Below are 17,428 nucleotides of genomic sequence, written 5' to 3' on the forward strand. Positions count from 1 at the left end.
CAACGATCTTCTCAGCTGCTCTCACATGTATTAGAGCACAATGAGGCCAAGTTCAAAAGCAGCTTGATCAGGATGGTAAATAAGATTAGCAAGACTGCAGACAGACTTACGTACTGTCTGATTCTGCATGTGCCTGATTTCAGATTGCTCCCTGATCCAGGTGTCATTTGATATCACGGCCTTAATAATGTAACATATCATCTGTAGAAGGCCTGTGCTGTACAGTTGGTAGAGGGGAAAAGTGCACATGATTTAAGATGGGGTGCTGTGATGTAGTGATATCATAATTCGGTGCAGCATGCACAATAGATGTTGCAGGGCTGCCAACTGCAAGCATTCAGTTTGAGACACACGCAATTGACACCATTCTCATGCCACATGTCTATTTTCTCACATTGAAAAGTACCCTCAAGCAAAAGCAAGAGCACCCTCAGTTTAATCTGATATTGGCGAAACTCTCTAACCTCTCCAGTGTGTATAAGTGTTTGCGCTCTGGAAAGCATCAAAGTTTCTATTTACAACATGTTTTTGTAGCGTTCAGCAAAGTAGCCAATCACAGACACATTTGCTGATTTCTTGAACACCTCTGATTGGTTATTACATTCAAGTTAGTTGGAATTCACTCATCGCTCATACGCCTTTTTCTGCACGCTTGCGAATCCTCTTATTGTAATGAAGGGTAGACACAATGTAAATAAGAGATTCATTGTGTAGTGTAGAGAGCTTCATTGATTTTAACGGAACTTGTTGAGATTGCGATGAAGTGAAGTGAGTGATGTAATAACTATAGCAATGGACGGGAGAAAATTATAATTTGTCAGAGCTGATGTGCATTATGAAATATAAATGCAGACTAATATTAATAGAAAAAATATTTGAATTTTGGTATCAAAATGCTTTTGCAATTATTTATAGAAGTAATTCTCTCACTGTACATTGCTATTCTTGTTGTGGTGAAAAGTTATTCGTTTTCAAAAAGTAGGACTTAAATGTAACATTTTCAAAACTCTTATGACAACTGATAATAAAAAGTACAATAAAAAGTGGCAGCAAGCTGTTCTAGCACAAAACCTCATGGCAGTGTCATACTGCATCACAACTTTTGTTGACACTGAGATACTATTTCAAACAAATTATTACATACAAAAAGATTTTATGTCAGTTACATGAGTTAAATCTATTTTCTGATGTATCATCTGTAGTCTGTGCTACTGTAATTATTGTACTGTATTATTGTGAATTATTGTACTAAGAGTTTTGAAAAAGTACACCTTACTTGTGACAATAGTACCAAAGTGAATTAAAAAAAACGAAAAAAAATGTGAATTCTCACTCCAAACTGAATTTAAATTAAGCCAAGAGAAAAATCAAAAATCAAAATCAAACCAAGAGAAGTTGACCGTGGATCATTCAAAACGGCAAAACTCTGACTGGGAAATCGCCCTTTGTAAAAACAACTGCTCTGATAAGACGTCATCTATACAGCAGTGTGCAGTAGCCCCTCACTGCAGAACAAAGATCCAGGGGGCGGGGTTGGATCCACAGCTAGGGGGTGAAGATGGGTAGGTTTAGGGGTGGAGATGGGTGGGTTTAGGGATCAGGGGATGGAGACGGGCAGATTTAGGTATATGTAAGGTGGGAGGAGTTGGATCTGGATCCAACCTCGCCCCCTGTATCTTGTGTTCTGCAGTGAGGACCATCTCGCAGTGTGCGTGAGCGTTGGCTGCTACCACATTCATCCGCGCAGAAAAGCACAGACGAAGCACAACCAAAAACAATGTTCTTCTGCGAGATGCATGCACTTTTATTTCTAAGCGCTAGCGGGTTAGTTAAACTTAATGTCACAATAAATGTGAAGACTCACAAAAAAGTCTCACTCTATAAAAAAATTAAAAAAAAAAGCCTCAATGTGTTTGCATGATATAAATTAAAGAAAGTGGCATCTGCAAGCAAATAATAATAGGACTTTTCTCTGAATTAATTTCCCTTTTCTGAGACACTTTTGCTTGATTTTTTTAAGCATCTTGTGTCAGTCATTTCTTGTATGAAGTCAGTTCCCCTCAAGTTCACACAGATGTTGCAAAGTAACCACTGTGTAGAGGCGAACAGGTGCAACTGCACCAAATGTCTATATCTTAAAGGGGTCATATGATGTTGCTAAAAAGAACATTATTTGGTGTATTTGGTGTAATGAAATGTGTTTATGCGGTTTAAGGTTAAAAAAACACATTATTTTCCACATACTGTACATTATTGTTTCTCCTCTATGCGTAGGCGTGGTTGACTCTTAGCTTTTATAAAGAATATCTCTTTGGATTTGAGACTTTAGTCTTTGCAACTTTACAGATCTTCTTTATGCACCAAGAGCTTGTAACACTTCAAAGAGAAAGGAAAAATTTAAATCGCATCATATGACCCCTTTAACGTTGAACAATATATCTGTTGTTTTGTCATTAAAATGTATTTTTCATATTTTTGTATGAAGTGTACTTTGAAGTTTTCACGTGTTTATTTCTCTTCATGTTCTGGTTTGTGTGTTTCCTGTTAAGAATAGTTCAAACAGTAATCAGGAGGCTTTCCTACAAGCAAGCAGGTGTAGTGTGCACTCACTGCTGTTTCTCCTTGAATCTGATATCTGACACTTTCGACCTGAGACTTCCTGGATGTCACACACCACACCCGTGGCCACATGTGCTGCTTGTGCTTCATATTAACTCAAATAAACAAGTAAATATTTTTATCTCCTGGTTCTATTGCAAATTTTAGCTCCACATAGCAAACTGTTCAACCAAATGTCACTAATACACCAGCCAAAATGCAAATTATCAATATTAAAAAAGCTTTGCCTTATTCTGACAGCTTATGCCATGTGTAAACTATCTCAGTATTATCCATCATGGTTAGGTTTGTCAGTATTAGATATTGTTAGGTTTGATCTGGAGTTATTTTAATAAGAACAGTAATAGTTATTAATGGTTATAAAATCCAGAGGTAGCCAGCAGGACTAGGGATGCATAATATATCACTGCCATAACTGATTTTTTTATTGGTATCTGTTCATACTGGATATGTACCAGTGAAAACTGAATATTTAATTGTGTATAATTTCCACCATTTTCATAAAGGTTATCATTCTTTTGACAGCATAGTGAATATTAATATCAGCTCAACAGCATGACAATAGTATCTGCTAAAATGTTTGTATTGATGCATCATTGCAACCGTCTGAAGCAAGATGTAATTGAGTCATGAACTTCAATGGGAACTGTTAAAAATGTTTTTCCAAAAGTAAACAACGACAGTGACATCAATGAGCGTTTCCTCAATATTTATTGCTTTGACAATAACTTGATCTTAGATTATCAATGATCAGTTGTTGTTTTTTAAATAATATAAACAAAAATATACAAAACATATTTAAAATCTGTGTTAAAGTAATGGGGATAATAAAGAATTACTTATATTTTTTCAGAGTGCCATTTTTATGGTGGACGTCAAGTGGTAACAACACAATACCAAAATTGTTAATCATCAAAAGGTACATTTTCTTTAAACTTTTATATATTTAAATTTTGTTGATGAGAACTAATATTTTTTATATTTAATATATCTTTACCTTGCATAGTTTTGTTAATGTGTTTAGATGCAAGTCTATCCATCTATCTGTCTGTCTGTCTGTCTTGTCAATCTTGAGGAAAGTTCAGATCTTGCCGTTTTGCTTTTACTTTACCACATGACAGTCATATAAGATTGTTTGCTGTGTGTCATATCTTAATGTGGATATAACACGGTTCATCTGCACTAGCCTATGTCTTGTGTAATAAAAACCATTAGGTCACTTTGTGTTTGTTTCAGTAGCAACAGTAGTGTTCTGTTGCTTAGAAACTAGAGCATTACTGTGATAGTGATGAATGTACATAATGCAACTGAAAAACCTGTTATGAAGTTCTTCTGAATTTAGGCTATACATAAAGATATGTGTGCAAACATAAAAAGCAAAAATGTATTTTCAATCATTCAATGTGTAAAACTAAGCATTGCAAGGCACATAAACCACCACGCCACATTTAGCAAAGATTAACCCTTAAAAATATCCCTTGCTTTTAAAGTGGAACCAAAATAAGAACAAACTTAGTTGTTTTTCAGAATACAGTGAAGCATGCACATCCTGTCACAAGATTTATACAGAGTGGGGCCCCAAATAACCACAATTACATCAAGATGAACAAGATAATAATCGTTTCATTCACTGTACATACTGTCGATGAACTGATATGATATTCTCGAGGAGAGAAGAAATCACCACACAACGAAGAATATCCATTCATCTCTATTTTTTGGCCATGCTGTCGAGAGTTTGCTCCTGTAAGGGAGAGTCCTCCGCAAGAGGTACGACAGCAGACTGGCGGGCTCGTCCGCACTTTATAAAACACTTCATCAGCAATTCATCACTGTTAAAGAGGTAAACCAGTGGGTTGATCGCACTATTCATGCATGCCAATCCATTACCAACTTGGTTTGCGATGTACACATCAGAATACCATTTCTGACACGTGCCGTCCAGTTTGGAGATTCGAGTTGCCAGGTTTACATTTCTAAAAATGTGGTAAGGAATAAAACAAACAGAGAAGAGCAGGGTCAGGATGACAACCAGCCTGAGACACCTCAGCTTTAAGAAGACATCGATGTCTTTCTTTGTCATCAAAGTAAACGCCACATGCCCGTAGCAGCATAACATTATTATCAACGGGATCCCGAATCCAAGAACCGTCCTTCCGATGCTGTACTTCAGGTATTCCCTGATGTATATGTCCGAAGTTGTGTCAAAACATGATGTTACGTTGTTGGAGGTTTTGTCAAAGAACATATCAGGCAGTGACTGAAGAAAAACTAAAAACCAAACCAGCGTAACAATCACCACAGAGTGTCTCGCTGCAATTCTGCCTTTAACTCTCAAAGTGTGAACGATGCCGAGATACCTGTAAACGCTGATGCATGTGAGGAAACCAATGCTGCCGTACAGGTTGATGCAGAAACACAATCTTAAAAGCTTGCAGAAAACATCTCCAAATGTCCATTTGCTGTTGGAAGCGTAGTAAACCACCAAATAGGGCAAGGTTAAAAGATATAAAATGTCCGCCAGGCAAAGGTTGAGCACAAAGATATTTACATTACCAATTTTCCTCCAGTTATCATACATAGATTTCAGCCCCAAACAGTTGCCAATTACTCCAAGAGTGAAAACAGTCACGTAGACCGAGGGCAAAAATTTGTGCGTAAAATCCAAATGGACTAATTTACAGGTAGAATTGGACTCCATCGTTCATTAAAGACGATCATTTCTTGCTGGAGGATGGAGATGCTTGACATTCTCGCACATGAAAATAATATGTCACAGGAAGTGTGAGCACGTTGAGCTGTCTTGACTTGAGGAAGGCACAGCACATGTGCGTAAAAAAACCTTTGAACTCTGAACTTTGAGCTTGATCTAATTTAGATTATAGGAAAACGGCATTTATTAATGATATGCATTTATACATTATAATAATAATTAGAATAATAATTAATAATTATAATAAAGTAATTAAATAATATTATATAATTCATTATATATCGTAATTAGCCTATATATATATCGTTATTTATTTATATCCGGGGTCCATGTAACAAAAAAATCTCACTCATTATCATTCCACTGAATATCCTCTTTATTTCTATTGTATTTTCTATTCTTGTACTACAGTAATCCCTTACAAAATGGCACAAATTCTACCAAATGCAAATTAGAGCATCCAATTCTTGCTTGCCTTTCCTCGTAAAACAAAAGAGGGCAGCCTTACACTTCTGAATCACTGTCGAGTGAGAGACTCGTGATGGGAATTCAATATGAAGCTACTAGATTTGATTTGATTTGATTAACTTAACATTGTTTTAGGTGTTGTTGAACTTCCCCTTTAAAAATAAAGATAAAAGGTGTATTTCCCCCGTGTTTACATTTATGTGTGATAAATTTAGCAAACAGACGAACAGATTAATAAAATAATTTCCTTTTGATAAGTGAATGTCAAAAGTAAATAGAGCTACTAGACCCAAAAAAGGAGACAGGCACACAGAACAAAACATTTATTATTGAGAATTTATGATGAGATTTAAACAAAAAAAAAGTTTGCATAAGGTCTGACAAATGCTGTTAACTTTTGACTGCAAGGTTGTGAGGTGGCAAATCACAGTGCAATGAAACGTGAAATATTCTAAATGAACACAAATGTTAAAGGTTCTAGTATTAATGAAAGAAATGTCATACAGACATAAACAAGTATTTACATATATACAGTCAATCCTTTTGCAAGGAATTGGTAAACACTAAAGTACGGCTAGTGTCAGTCTTCAAATAAAAGCCTGCAGTACATCAGGTGAAGAGGCTACATTTAACCAAGTAGGGATAACTGCAGGCTGGAGCAGTGGGTGTGGCAAAAGATTAGGGCGTGCCGAAAGGTAGGGGGTGTGGATAAAGGTCTTTCTAATTGGTTAGAGTTAGGGTTAGGGGTTAGTTTCTGATGTAGCGTTCACCTTTCGGCACGCCACCTTTTGCCACGCACATTACTCCGACCTGCAGCTACCCCTGTCTCCATTTAACTGAAAAAAATTTAAAAAATAATTGTCTAAATTTCGCATAGCATCTAAACAATGCTTCTTCTATGTTCATGTGCAATGTTATTTCAGGTCAATTTCAAATCTAAGACAGGAAGTTTCTTTGCTTAGATCCTGTTTCTTGAAGAGGAAAAACATATATTGGGAGCTAAAACAACTGCCACTGTGTAAACCCAATTGATAAAAAAGAAAAGAAAACATTTCTGGCAGATCTTAAGCTCATAAACTATTTGAATTACACCACCTGTCGTCTTAAGACATTGTCCTGAAAATAAAAAAAACAGTCAAATCTCAAATGGCTTATGTGCTCTTTAGTGCTTTAAGTCGAAGAGGGTATTTGTCAGTCAGTAAAATGAAACCTCAAATCTTGTGTTGGGTCCGTGTAACCAACACGCAAAAAGTAAAACCCAGAGCGTCCAATATGTAACTGCTAGACCCAAAGTCAGCCTATAAGAGAGTGAGTGTCTAACCCCAGAAGGGAGTCCCTCTATATGCCCCTCCAGATGAATAGGGGCAGTTGTAATGGCAGATGCAGGAGTTGATGGTCATGACAGCATGATTGAGCAGTCTTCCTCCAGGGCAGCGGAAAGTGACCAGTGCCGTGCCAGTGTGGTAAGGAGTGCAACAACGGTTGTCTTTACATGAGCCACAATAACGGGGCCTGTAGAACTGCGTACTACAGCAGCCCTGGTGGAAAAGCCGTACCGGGGTCACTGACCTGTAGGTGGGTTGGCATTTCCTCCTTGACCACTGAAACACAGAAGTAGGGGTTGATTAGAGAATGTTTCGAATGGTCAAAACCGAAGCATCTTTTGGTGGATCGGAGACATACCTGTGGGTTTCTCTGGAGAACAGGCTGACAGGGTCGGATCATACACAAGCGCATCTGCATCTCCAGGTGACAGGCCGGGTTTTGATTGGACACCCGTGTGGATATTCCAGGCCCGCAGGTGTGTGAGCAAGCACTCCACTCTGAGCTCTGGTCTATGCAGTTTGAACCAGGTCTGGTTTGGTATGCAGAGTCTGCAGGCAATGTCTGGTCTCTTCCTGAAGCTGCCATGTCAAAAACAAATCTCTTGTTATGCTATATTAACATTGGGTTCAATCTTTTTATCAACATTCTTTCAATTAGCACAGGTTTTGTATTTCTCTTTTAGAATCGATTGGAACTGATTAATTGATCTGAGCTTATGCACTGTTTTTGAGTGAACATTGCCAAAATTCTATACAAATAATACATTTTTTCACTCAAAAACTGAGGTGCATAAGCTCAGATCAATGAGGCCTTTGACCAATCAGTTCCAAAAAGAAATATAAAACCTATGCTAATCGAAAGAAAACATGTTAACAAAAAGATTGAATCCAATATTTGGTGATAATATAGCATAATGACAGATTTACAAGCAATTAAAAGGCTGGTCATCTTTGACTGATTCATTTTTGAAAGGACAAGGGTTAAAATAACACATACAGAACTGTTCACAAGACGTCATTAAATGTGCATTTAGAAAGTACAGTACATAGTATCAATTTTGATTTCATGTTGAATTTAAATATTAATTCTAATCTCAATAAACCTTATAGAGCTGTATTAATTCGTAATCAGGTTTTACCATCTGACAATAATTGTTATGAGAATCCCAAAGAAGCAATACCAAATACTTCTATCACTATGAGATGATAGTCAGCCATTTATTGGCAGTGTTTTGTGCGCATGGATCTGTTAACGTCTTCACTGTAAACACATTCAGACCAAAATGTACCATTCCAGCTGATTTAACTTGGGTGGCAGTGCTTTTGAACACCCTCCTGGCCGGTGTTCCACGCTCTGTCTAGCTTTTTGGAGTTTAATTGTTGCATTACACAGACATGAGTCCTGTTATGAATTATGGAAAGTTGGCTTCGGGAAGAAGTTAGAATTTGTGCTTTTGGGTTCCATCTTGGCAAGACATTTTCAATTAAATGGTCAAAATCCCACAGACGGGAATGTAATTGAGAGTTCTCAGATAGGGATTCGAATAAGAAACATGTAAAAGGATTTATGCAAAATCCCAAAAGAAGAGAGACGGTTTTCATTCCAGCTCATGAAATAGGCCTACTATTACATGAACAACAACAGCCTTTGAGTCAGTTTTATGGCTTGATTTGTTTGCTGGACACAAAAACAGTTAATAAAGTACCTATGTGAGCATCCTGAAGCACTGTGTTGTCCATATTTTCACACACCCACTCTTTACAGCATTTTCCTGGTTGTTGAACCCTTCGAGGATGAGGGCAGTCTGGGGTGGGCAGGAGAACATCCTCACTGCACCGGGGCACACAGGTCACCCCTCCACCCGAACAACGACACTGAAGAGCACAGGAGGGCTGAAATACCTGGCCTTCCTGGTAAGAGACTCCATTATGTTCGCAGCCCAGCTCCATCTGACCTAAAAACAAAGGTTCAGAAGATTACACTGATGACACTATATGCAATGCAGAAGGTCTAAATGTTCTGGTGTTCTCATAAAGGTTTATTGTGAATGTTTAAGGTTTAGCACAGAAGCTGTATACTCTGCTTCCTAGACAGGCCTTATTGTCTTTGTATTTCACTGTAAAAAATATTGTAAAATTTGAAATTAAGGAAACTTTTTTTTCAGAGTTGAATTAATTTATTTTATTATTTTAAATGAATGTCAGGTTAAAAGTTTAGGTCGTCATTACTTAAATCCTGCCATAATTCTATCACTTATTTATTTAGATTTAAAATGAAGGTTTTATTGAAGTTTTTCCTATTAAAATAAAAAATATTAATCAAATTCTCAAATGATAGCATAATAAATCAAATTCTCAAAATAGCTGCTCAAATGATAAATCAAAACTCAAATACAATTGTATGTAGTCATAAACTATAAAAATATATATAATTAATATTTTATATTATATTATTATACTGTATATAGAATTTGTGTTTGATGAACTACAATTTATATTTTTTTCATTATATATAATTTGTGAGGAAATTAAATTGCATTTGAGATTTTGATTTATCATTTGAGTAGCTATTTTGAAAACTGATAATGAAAATAAAATACATTTTCATTATAAATCCAGTACAACCCTGGTAAATCAAACCTGATAAATCAAATTCTCAAATAATTGAAGTAGTGTAGCATAAACTGTAAAAACAAATATAATTAATATTATATTTAATATATTATTATATACAATTTGTGTTTGATATTTCATTTTATTATAAATTCAGTACAACCCTGGCATAATTAAAACTACAATTTAATACTCAAATGATAAAATATAAGGACATCTCAAAAGATAAATCAAATGCTCAAACCAACATCACAAATGACGAATTAAATGTGCCATCCCAAAATTAAGATAGGTTCAAACTGAACTTGCCATGTAAGCCGTGTCAGTCAAGAGCTATGGGTGGAGCTTATGGTTGTTACCATGTTTTATAGTGGTAATGCTGTGTATTTGGTGGTTGAAACTCACTGACACACTCTCCTGGGTCTCCACGAAAGCTGGCGCTATAGTCACATTGCAGGTCGCGTTGACTGTCACACGGAAACAGCTCACTGCAGGCCTCAGCCTGCTGCCGCGCACACACCTGACAGCACTGGCACCCATCGAGAATGAGAGGAACGCCTTCTGGGCAGTCTGGTACAGAGCTTTGGCACTGACAAGGGCTGCCACACTGCTGACAGCACACCTAAGACAGGATACAGGAAGACTTGTTATGTAATGAATGCAACAGAGCATCCGTTTGGGTAAAACCTGCACAAAATCTGTACATCTGCTCAATAATACCATGTGTCCAATGCTTGAATGCAGTTTCAAAAATCAAACATTACTGTAATATAATGTATTTCTTTCAAGTTTTCCATGCTATATTTTTCATGAATGCCTCTAATAATAGCACTGCTGGTTTTTAAAACATAACATTTTTAAACATTAAAAAATTGATAATATGCATATGGAGAAGCAAAAGGAAGAAAAAAAAGATCCCTCATGCGAATCACTGACGGTAAGTATTCCCAGGCTTTGAATACATAAAACATGCTTTCAATTATAAGCTAGTGTTAGCGCCAACAAGCTTAAAATGAAAATCATCCATTTGTACAAAACAATGAGAATTTAATTAAGCTTTAATTCTCCATTGCATTCAGTTTATACTGGAAAACCCTGTCTCAGAGACAACAAAAAGTTCCTGATAAAAAACACTAAACTAACCTCTTCCTCCTCTAAACTTTGAGAATGACAGTTTACAAAAGTAACCAGATATATTCTCACAGCTGTTGCATAGCTGAACACACACATCAGAAACATTTCCACTGGCAAAATGCATGCATGCAAATAAAGTGTGTGATTCTCACCTGTGAGCCTAGGTAAAACAGCAGTGTCCATGCCATCAGGCTCTTTCCGTCTCTCTGTAGCTTGTCCATCATGTTCTGCTATGTGTTCCACCACAATGAGATTTTCTACTTGTGTTACTGTTTCTCTTGTCTCACTGCCTGGCTCTGTGCACATGCACTTTTATAAAGTCCTTGCTCTGATGTCATAGCCTGACTGCAGGGTAAACAGTGGCTGGACCTGGATCTGAAATGTTTCAAATTCCACATCTCCGTTGCCCATTTCCACAACCAGGAATTATTTTCTCCCTCTGCTCGTCTGCTCTGGTGTGCAGAGATGAAACATGGACTTTTGGAAGAGATAACAGCATATTAAAGCTTGCTCTTGACCACATTCAAGTTTTCTGTTTACATCTAAAGTCTAATAGCTGTTGTTTATTGAATTGCTACATCAAATATATAAAACAGACTGATAAGCATGGTTGGGAGTTTGATATTGCACAATAGTTCAGAAAAACAAACAGTTTATATTGTATAACTTACATATTACACACAATTGCCACTACCTTTGTGTATTTTTGCTCCGCCAATAATTCCACATGAAGTAAAAACAGAATTTAATAACATAGAATAGAATTTTCAAGAAACACACAGTCATGGTGCTCATGAATGTATGAGTAGTTCTGAATGAATCGGGTGAGTAAACAATTCAATGACTACCTCAATAAAGACCTAGCCTGAAATCGCATACTCTCTGAGAAGGTATTTCTTTTAAATAAGTAATTACTTTGTGACCATTAAAAAGGTATGTTCAATATAGTATGAATGTGTGTAGAATGAATGTAATCTGTACATATTTGCCATGTTGACATTTATTTCACCAGTATCAGTTGTGTCGCTTTACTTTCAGATTAGCCATGATTTCATGGATTACACGCTGCAGTTCTGCCATCTTGCTGTTCTTCCCCATATGACGACGAGATGCTAAAATCGTTGTATTGGATCGGGGCTAATTACCAACATCAAGTAGACCTTCTAGTCACTCAAGGACTGGAGGGATGCTGTCATCAAGTGTCTGGAGAGTGTCTGCCCCTGATTCATGCCACAACCTGACCCAGAGCCCAGCCCGTCACCACCTCATTCGACAGGTATTTCGCCACAGCCCCCCAGCAGACTGGAAGCCCCCCACTGCCACGAAGTGTGAGCCAATGCCCGAGAAAGCACACCACTACACTTCAGCCGAAGAACCTCAGAGAGTCTGACCAGGATTGTCAGCTGGCATCACCATCCATCACTGTGGGAGTCCTCGTGGTGATCGAGGGTATGGAAGCAAGCCTCTTGTGTTGCCCCTCAAGTTCCTTGTGTCCCTTGATCTTGCCAGAATGTGTATTGTCTTCTTCAGTCCTGCTGACCCCACCCAGCCTCTCTCTCCCACCACCTCTCCAGACTGCTATTAGAAATGCATTGTTTTTTGTTGGTTTCTGTGCTCAGCCACTCCTGCCACCCAGTCATTACCGTCCCCCATCAGTCCCTCAGTTCCTCCCCTCAGTGGCGTAGTTACACCACGGTCCTGCTGGGAGCCACTTCTTCCTGGGCGTGATGAGCCCATGGCCCCGCCTCCAGCCTCGGAGTGCTCAGTTCCACCTCTACCTGTTGTCCTGACTCCTATGCCTGCGCTCCTTCCATCCTTGACTCCAGCATGGACCATCGGCATTCAGCCTCACCAAGCTCCCTTGGTACATCGGCTCCACCTGGGTCGGACATCGCCACGCCTTCACTGCGGACTTACGGGCCATTCGCTGTTCTCCAGCCCTTTACCCCTTCGGCTTCAACTAGCTCTGCCTACACCCTCGGGCGTTCCAGCTTGACCTCTGCCATCTGGTTCCCCACTTCCATTTCGGGGGCTCCGTCGTGGCTGCCCAGGTCATCGGCATTCCATCACTTCCTCAGCTCTCCGTCTGTACTCTGGGTTCCACGTCCTATGGCCCAATTGCTGTCGGTCACCCTCCTGGTGTCGTCAGCCAGGATTCCACCATGGCTCCTCCCTCCATCAACTCCGCCATGGGCCATCGTCCTGGTTGGGCTCTGGGTCAGCACCCTCTGGCCACTCATCCCATCATCTTCTCTGTGGTTGCTGCCTCCATCTACTCCTCCATGGTTTCTACTGCCTGCTTTCACCAGCCCTTCGCCTGCTCCTCATTCACCTCCAAAGCCCCCACTCTCCCTCCCTCCCTCACTTAATCTGTTACGGCGCGAGATCGTGCCTTCTAGGAGGGGATGTAATGTAACTTATTCAGTTATTTTTGTCTTAGTTTCATTTTCATGGACTTTTAGTTTGTTTCTATTCAGTTTCCTTTTTCCTTTGTTCTAGTTCCCATCAGTATTTAGTTGTCATGGTGATTGATTTGATTGAGTTAGTCTTCAGCTGTGTTCACATCATTTGCATATGAGTTCATGTGTGTTCTCCTTTAGTTTGTCTGGTCTCGTCTACATTATGGTTGTGTTTACCCCTGTACCTGTATCTGTTCCTGGACTTATCTTTGGAGTTTATTAAAAGACTGTTTGCTTGTACCTTCGTCTTTGTGTGATTATCACAACCAGTTGTAACACTATTCTTTTCGCATACTGTTTTTTTTTCCTATTATATAGTAGGGAAGTATATGATTTTGGATGCAGCCTTCATTTCGTTCCTGAATTATTTAAATTAATTGGTTGAGTAAATGATTCAATGACTAAAGATCGTAATTTTGCCACCTAGCAGCTTAACAGTGTAACTTGTAGAAAGAGTCATTGAAAGTCCCCATACTAATACACACTGTCAGTTTGTCTGGAAAGTGATACAAACAGTGAATAGCCTCAGTGATCAGAATTTTTGGAACCCTGCTCAGTCACCAAGTTCGAGGACCGGAACCAATTGTTCTTCGAATTGTAATAGCGTTTAAAATAGAGAATTTGCTTCCATTTAAACTGTGGGTGGCACTGAAAAAGATTTTTTAGCTTCTCAAAAAGACATTATACATTTTTCATGTCAAGTGCTCAGACAAAACAATCCTATTGAAATGTAGGATGACCCACTGGGAACGACGGTTTAAAAATAGACCTAGACGGGAAATTCACTTTTACAAATACCACAGTTCTTGATAATTCAGCTGGAACACGTGGCCTGCCAGATACAGCAAAAGTGAAGTGGATATTAGTTCTGTCTAAAAATTCTATCCAGCCACTCTTATATTTATTTTGACATCCTTTCCAAAAATCACAAATGATTGGAATGTACAATATCACCATAAAGGGTACAGGGCACACATCTCTTTATGCAAAACACAGTATAGTATTTCAGAATGAAAAATATTGTCTTATTCTTGAATGATTTTGATTCAGTTTAACAGTGGAGGATAGAGTAATCTAAATATTATTATCCTATAAATGGTATTAAATAAACATTCATCAAAGTCCAGTGGAAACATATTATAGGGCGTCAGGAATGTGTAAATTTGTTCTGGAACGATGATTCATAAAAATATTGTTGAAATATTTAGAGATTAACTGAGCAAGAAAAGCAGATATGTGACTCCCTCTTTCATGTCTAAAATTCAGCCAGTTGTGGTTAAAAACTAGTCCAATAATGTCTCATGGAAAAGTTTTCGCTTAAAGTGAAGTACATGCATTGAACTTCGCTTGCTGAGTGCCCAGGAACTGACTTAAGTTAACAGGAATACAGGATATTGGAAAGGCAGGCTCATATTCATACACTAAGCTGTGGGCAGGAGTGCTTTCATTTAACACCTGCTTTGGTACAGCAGAGTAAAACCCTGAATACTAAATTACAGTGCAGTGCAGTCATATGGCAATTCTAGAATCAATGTACAACAGCCCTAACAGGTACCTCTCTCAGTGTGGTGTAATTGGTTTCATTCAAGAAATATTCTGTGGTCTGTTCTGTGGACCTCATTATGCTTTTGGTATTGGAAATAGGTTGTCTTTGAGTTTACTCCTTCATTCACATTCACATGTGATCTTCAGTGCTTTGGCTTAGGACCTTTCTAAGTTCCTTTCTTGTTGTTAGCTCCTCAGTTACCGCACATCCTGCAATAAAAAATTACTTGATGAATCGATATACTTGACCAGGCAAACCGAACATAATTTATATACAACATTTATTGTCTTAATGTTAAAAAGTCTTTGGTTTGCCTGTGAGGTTTGAAGAATTTGGCCCCAACTGCAATATGTGTCATAGTTAATCAGTTGGAGTCATAGCTAATAATTTGAAAACTGGAAACCTTTTTTTCCTTTGTAGCCCTTGACAATATTACATTTCCTTTCATATGAATCTTAAATCTAACCTGACACTGAGACCAAAACATTTTTGCTAACAAAAACATCTGAAGAATAGGGATAATGTACAGCCAGCCAGTCATTGTCGCTAAAATTCCCAGAGGCATAGCAGATATTTACAGGGCTAGTCACAAAATAAATAAATACATGGAATATTTATATTAGCTGAAATTAATGTATAATTTTACTCGTATAGTATATTAACACTACCACTAAAATCACTGATTGGCAAGATTGAACAATCAGAACAGACGATTCTTGAGAGCCGTGTAACAAATTATTAATTTGTCAGGACAGACTGACTTATCATTTTTATATTCTCTTGATTGATGTTATCAGTGCTTTGTTTTGTTCACCATCAAAATCGTAGCATGCAAAGTAAAACATTAAAGTTTCCAGGTTGCTTTTTTTCTTGTTATTTGAACCGACCTCTTACACATTAAATCGCAGCTGCAGCCCAGATGTATCACCCTCTAAAAAGAAGAACCTGAATCTGACTAACTGTTTTTGAGGGGAGGAAATGATACCTAAGTTCCAAGCATTCTAACTAGATGTGTGAAACTGTGAAACAGGAAAGCCTTTGATTTCTGATAAGCAAGGGTCAAGTAATGACGTTTGAGAGGAAGCAAATCTGACAGTCACAACACACACAACCACATACAGTAACAGCTTTATGGGAAGAGCCCAGTAACCGTCTGGAAGGGAATATTACAAATATTTCAACTGAATCTGTGAAATCTTTCAATGTAAACTTCAGAAGTCATATTGAAATTTACAGTATGAGAGATGAGGCATTCTGCAGAACAGTGATGTGCACTGAAATCGCATTCCAAGCGCTGGTGCTCTCCCTCGGTAGAAATCATGTTCGGCACACTAAGAAAAAAAATGCGTTCTTTTAAGAACTGATCACAGAAAGGTTCTTTGGAGATCCCAAAATGTTTTAATATACCATCATTCACAAAACACAAAACATCCCATTCCTTGAATATAAGTTGAAAAATTTCACACTGCGTTCAGCTGTCAGTAAAAACAGTTCTCTTAGCTCCAATGAACACATTTTACCATATCCAATTACATTACACAAATGTTGATCGATGCACATGTGCTAATGATTATCATGTTACCATCACAGCTCATGAAAATGAACAAGTCATTATTTGGGAATATGTGTGTTACTTTATCAAAATTTGAATGATATAATATTATGAAACTATACCAGATCAGTATCACTCCATTGACCAGGTTACTGGAAGCTGAATATAAATACTTAAAATATGCCCATAGTCTTAATAAGACAAAAAAAAAACACGATGACCATTTTCCAATACTGGAGTTTATGCCTAAAAATAAGCGAGAACAAATAAATACAGGACAAAGGATAGATTCACTGCAGCAGCTACTTCCTAACATGTGGCCAGCAGAGTCAATATTTTAACGGATATTCTGCTCTTTAGCTAGGACAAGATCTCTACGACCTCCAACTTTCTAACAGAATCTAACAGTCTTGATCTAACAACATTAGAAGTAGAAGTAACAACACGGGGAAGTCGTGGCCTAATGGGGGGAAGTCGTGGCCTAATGGTTAGAGAGTCGGACTCATAACCCAAAGGTTGTGGGTTCGAGTCTCGTACCGGCAGGGATTGTAGGTGGGGGGAGTGAATGTACAGCGCTCTCTTCCACCTTCAATACCACGACTGAGGTGCCCTTGAGCAAGGCACCGAACCCCCAACTGCTCCCTGGGCGCCGCAGCATAAATGGCTGCCCACTGCTCCGGGTGTGTGTTCACGGTTTGTGTGTGTTCACTGCTGTGTGTGTGCACTTTGGATGGGTAAATGCAGAGCACTAATTCCGAGTATGGGTCACCATACTTGGCCACATGTCACGTCACTTCACTTCACTTCATTTGTAAACCATATTTGGTCAGCATATCTGTCATATCTGATGACAGTTTAGAGTGATAGCAAAGGGTTGACTTAAAGGGGTCATATGATGCTTTTTTAAAGATCATTATTTTGTGTATTTGGTGTAACAGAATATGTTGACATGCTTTAATGTTAAAAAAACACATTATTTTTTTAAATACTGTACATTAT

At 38.2% G+C, this 17,428-nt stretch overlaps 3 protein-coding genes across 3 annotated transcripts in view; all 3 read right to left on the minus strand.

The window, feature by feature from the left end:
• LOC107695841 (inter-alpha-trypsin inhibitor heavy chain H6-like) overlaps positions 1-6,985 on the minus strand; it is a 30,682-nt gene extending 23,697 nt beyond the window's left edge. Inside the window, exon 1 of the mRNA XM_016495918.1 lies at positions 6,434-6,985. The gene's annotated coding sequence lies outside the window, so the exon portion shown is untranslated. The remainder of the gene's footprint in view (positions 1-6,433) is intronic.
• On the minus strand, positions 4,198-5,383 carry LOC107695840 (P2Y purinoceptor 1-like). The gene has a single exon (XM_016495917.1). The coding sequence runs from the start codon at positions 5,318-5,320 to the stop codon at positions 4,331-4,333; it is 990 nt and encodes a 329-aa protein (XP_016351403.1). The 5' UTR covers positions 5,321-5,383; the 3' UTR covers positions 4,198-4,330.
• Positions 6,986-7,116: 131 nt separating the features above from the next.
• Positions 7,117-11,096, minus strand: LOC107695740 (connective tissue growth factor-like). Its single transcript, XM_016495764.1, has 5 exons — positions 11,025-11,096; positions 10,144-10,360; positions 8,832-9,080; positions 7,484-7,698; positions 7,117-7,401 (listed from the first exon to the last, which is right to left on the minus strand). Exons 1-5 carry the CDS (start codon positions 11,094-11,096, stop codon positions 7,117-7,119), a joined length of 1,038 nt encoding a protein of 345 aa, XP_016351250.1.
• Between the last annotated feature and the right edge of the window lie 6,332 nt (positions 11,097-17,428).

The sequence above is a fragment of the Sinocyclocheilus anshuiensis genome, unplaced genomic scaffold (assembly GCF_001515605.1).
Source record: "Sinocyclocheilus anshuiensis isolate Anshui unplaced genomic scaffold, SAMN03320099.WGS_v1.1 scaffold234, whole genome shotgun sequence".
Taxonomy (NCBI): Eukaryota; Metazoa; Chordata; class Actinopteri; order Cypriniformes; family Cyprinidae; genus Sinocyclocheilus; species Sinocyclocheilus anshuiensis.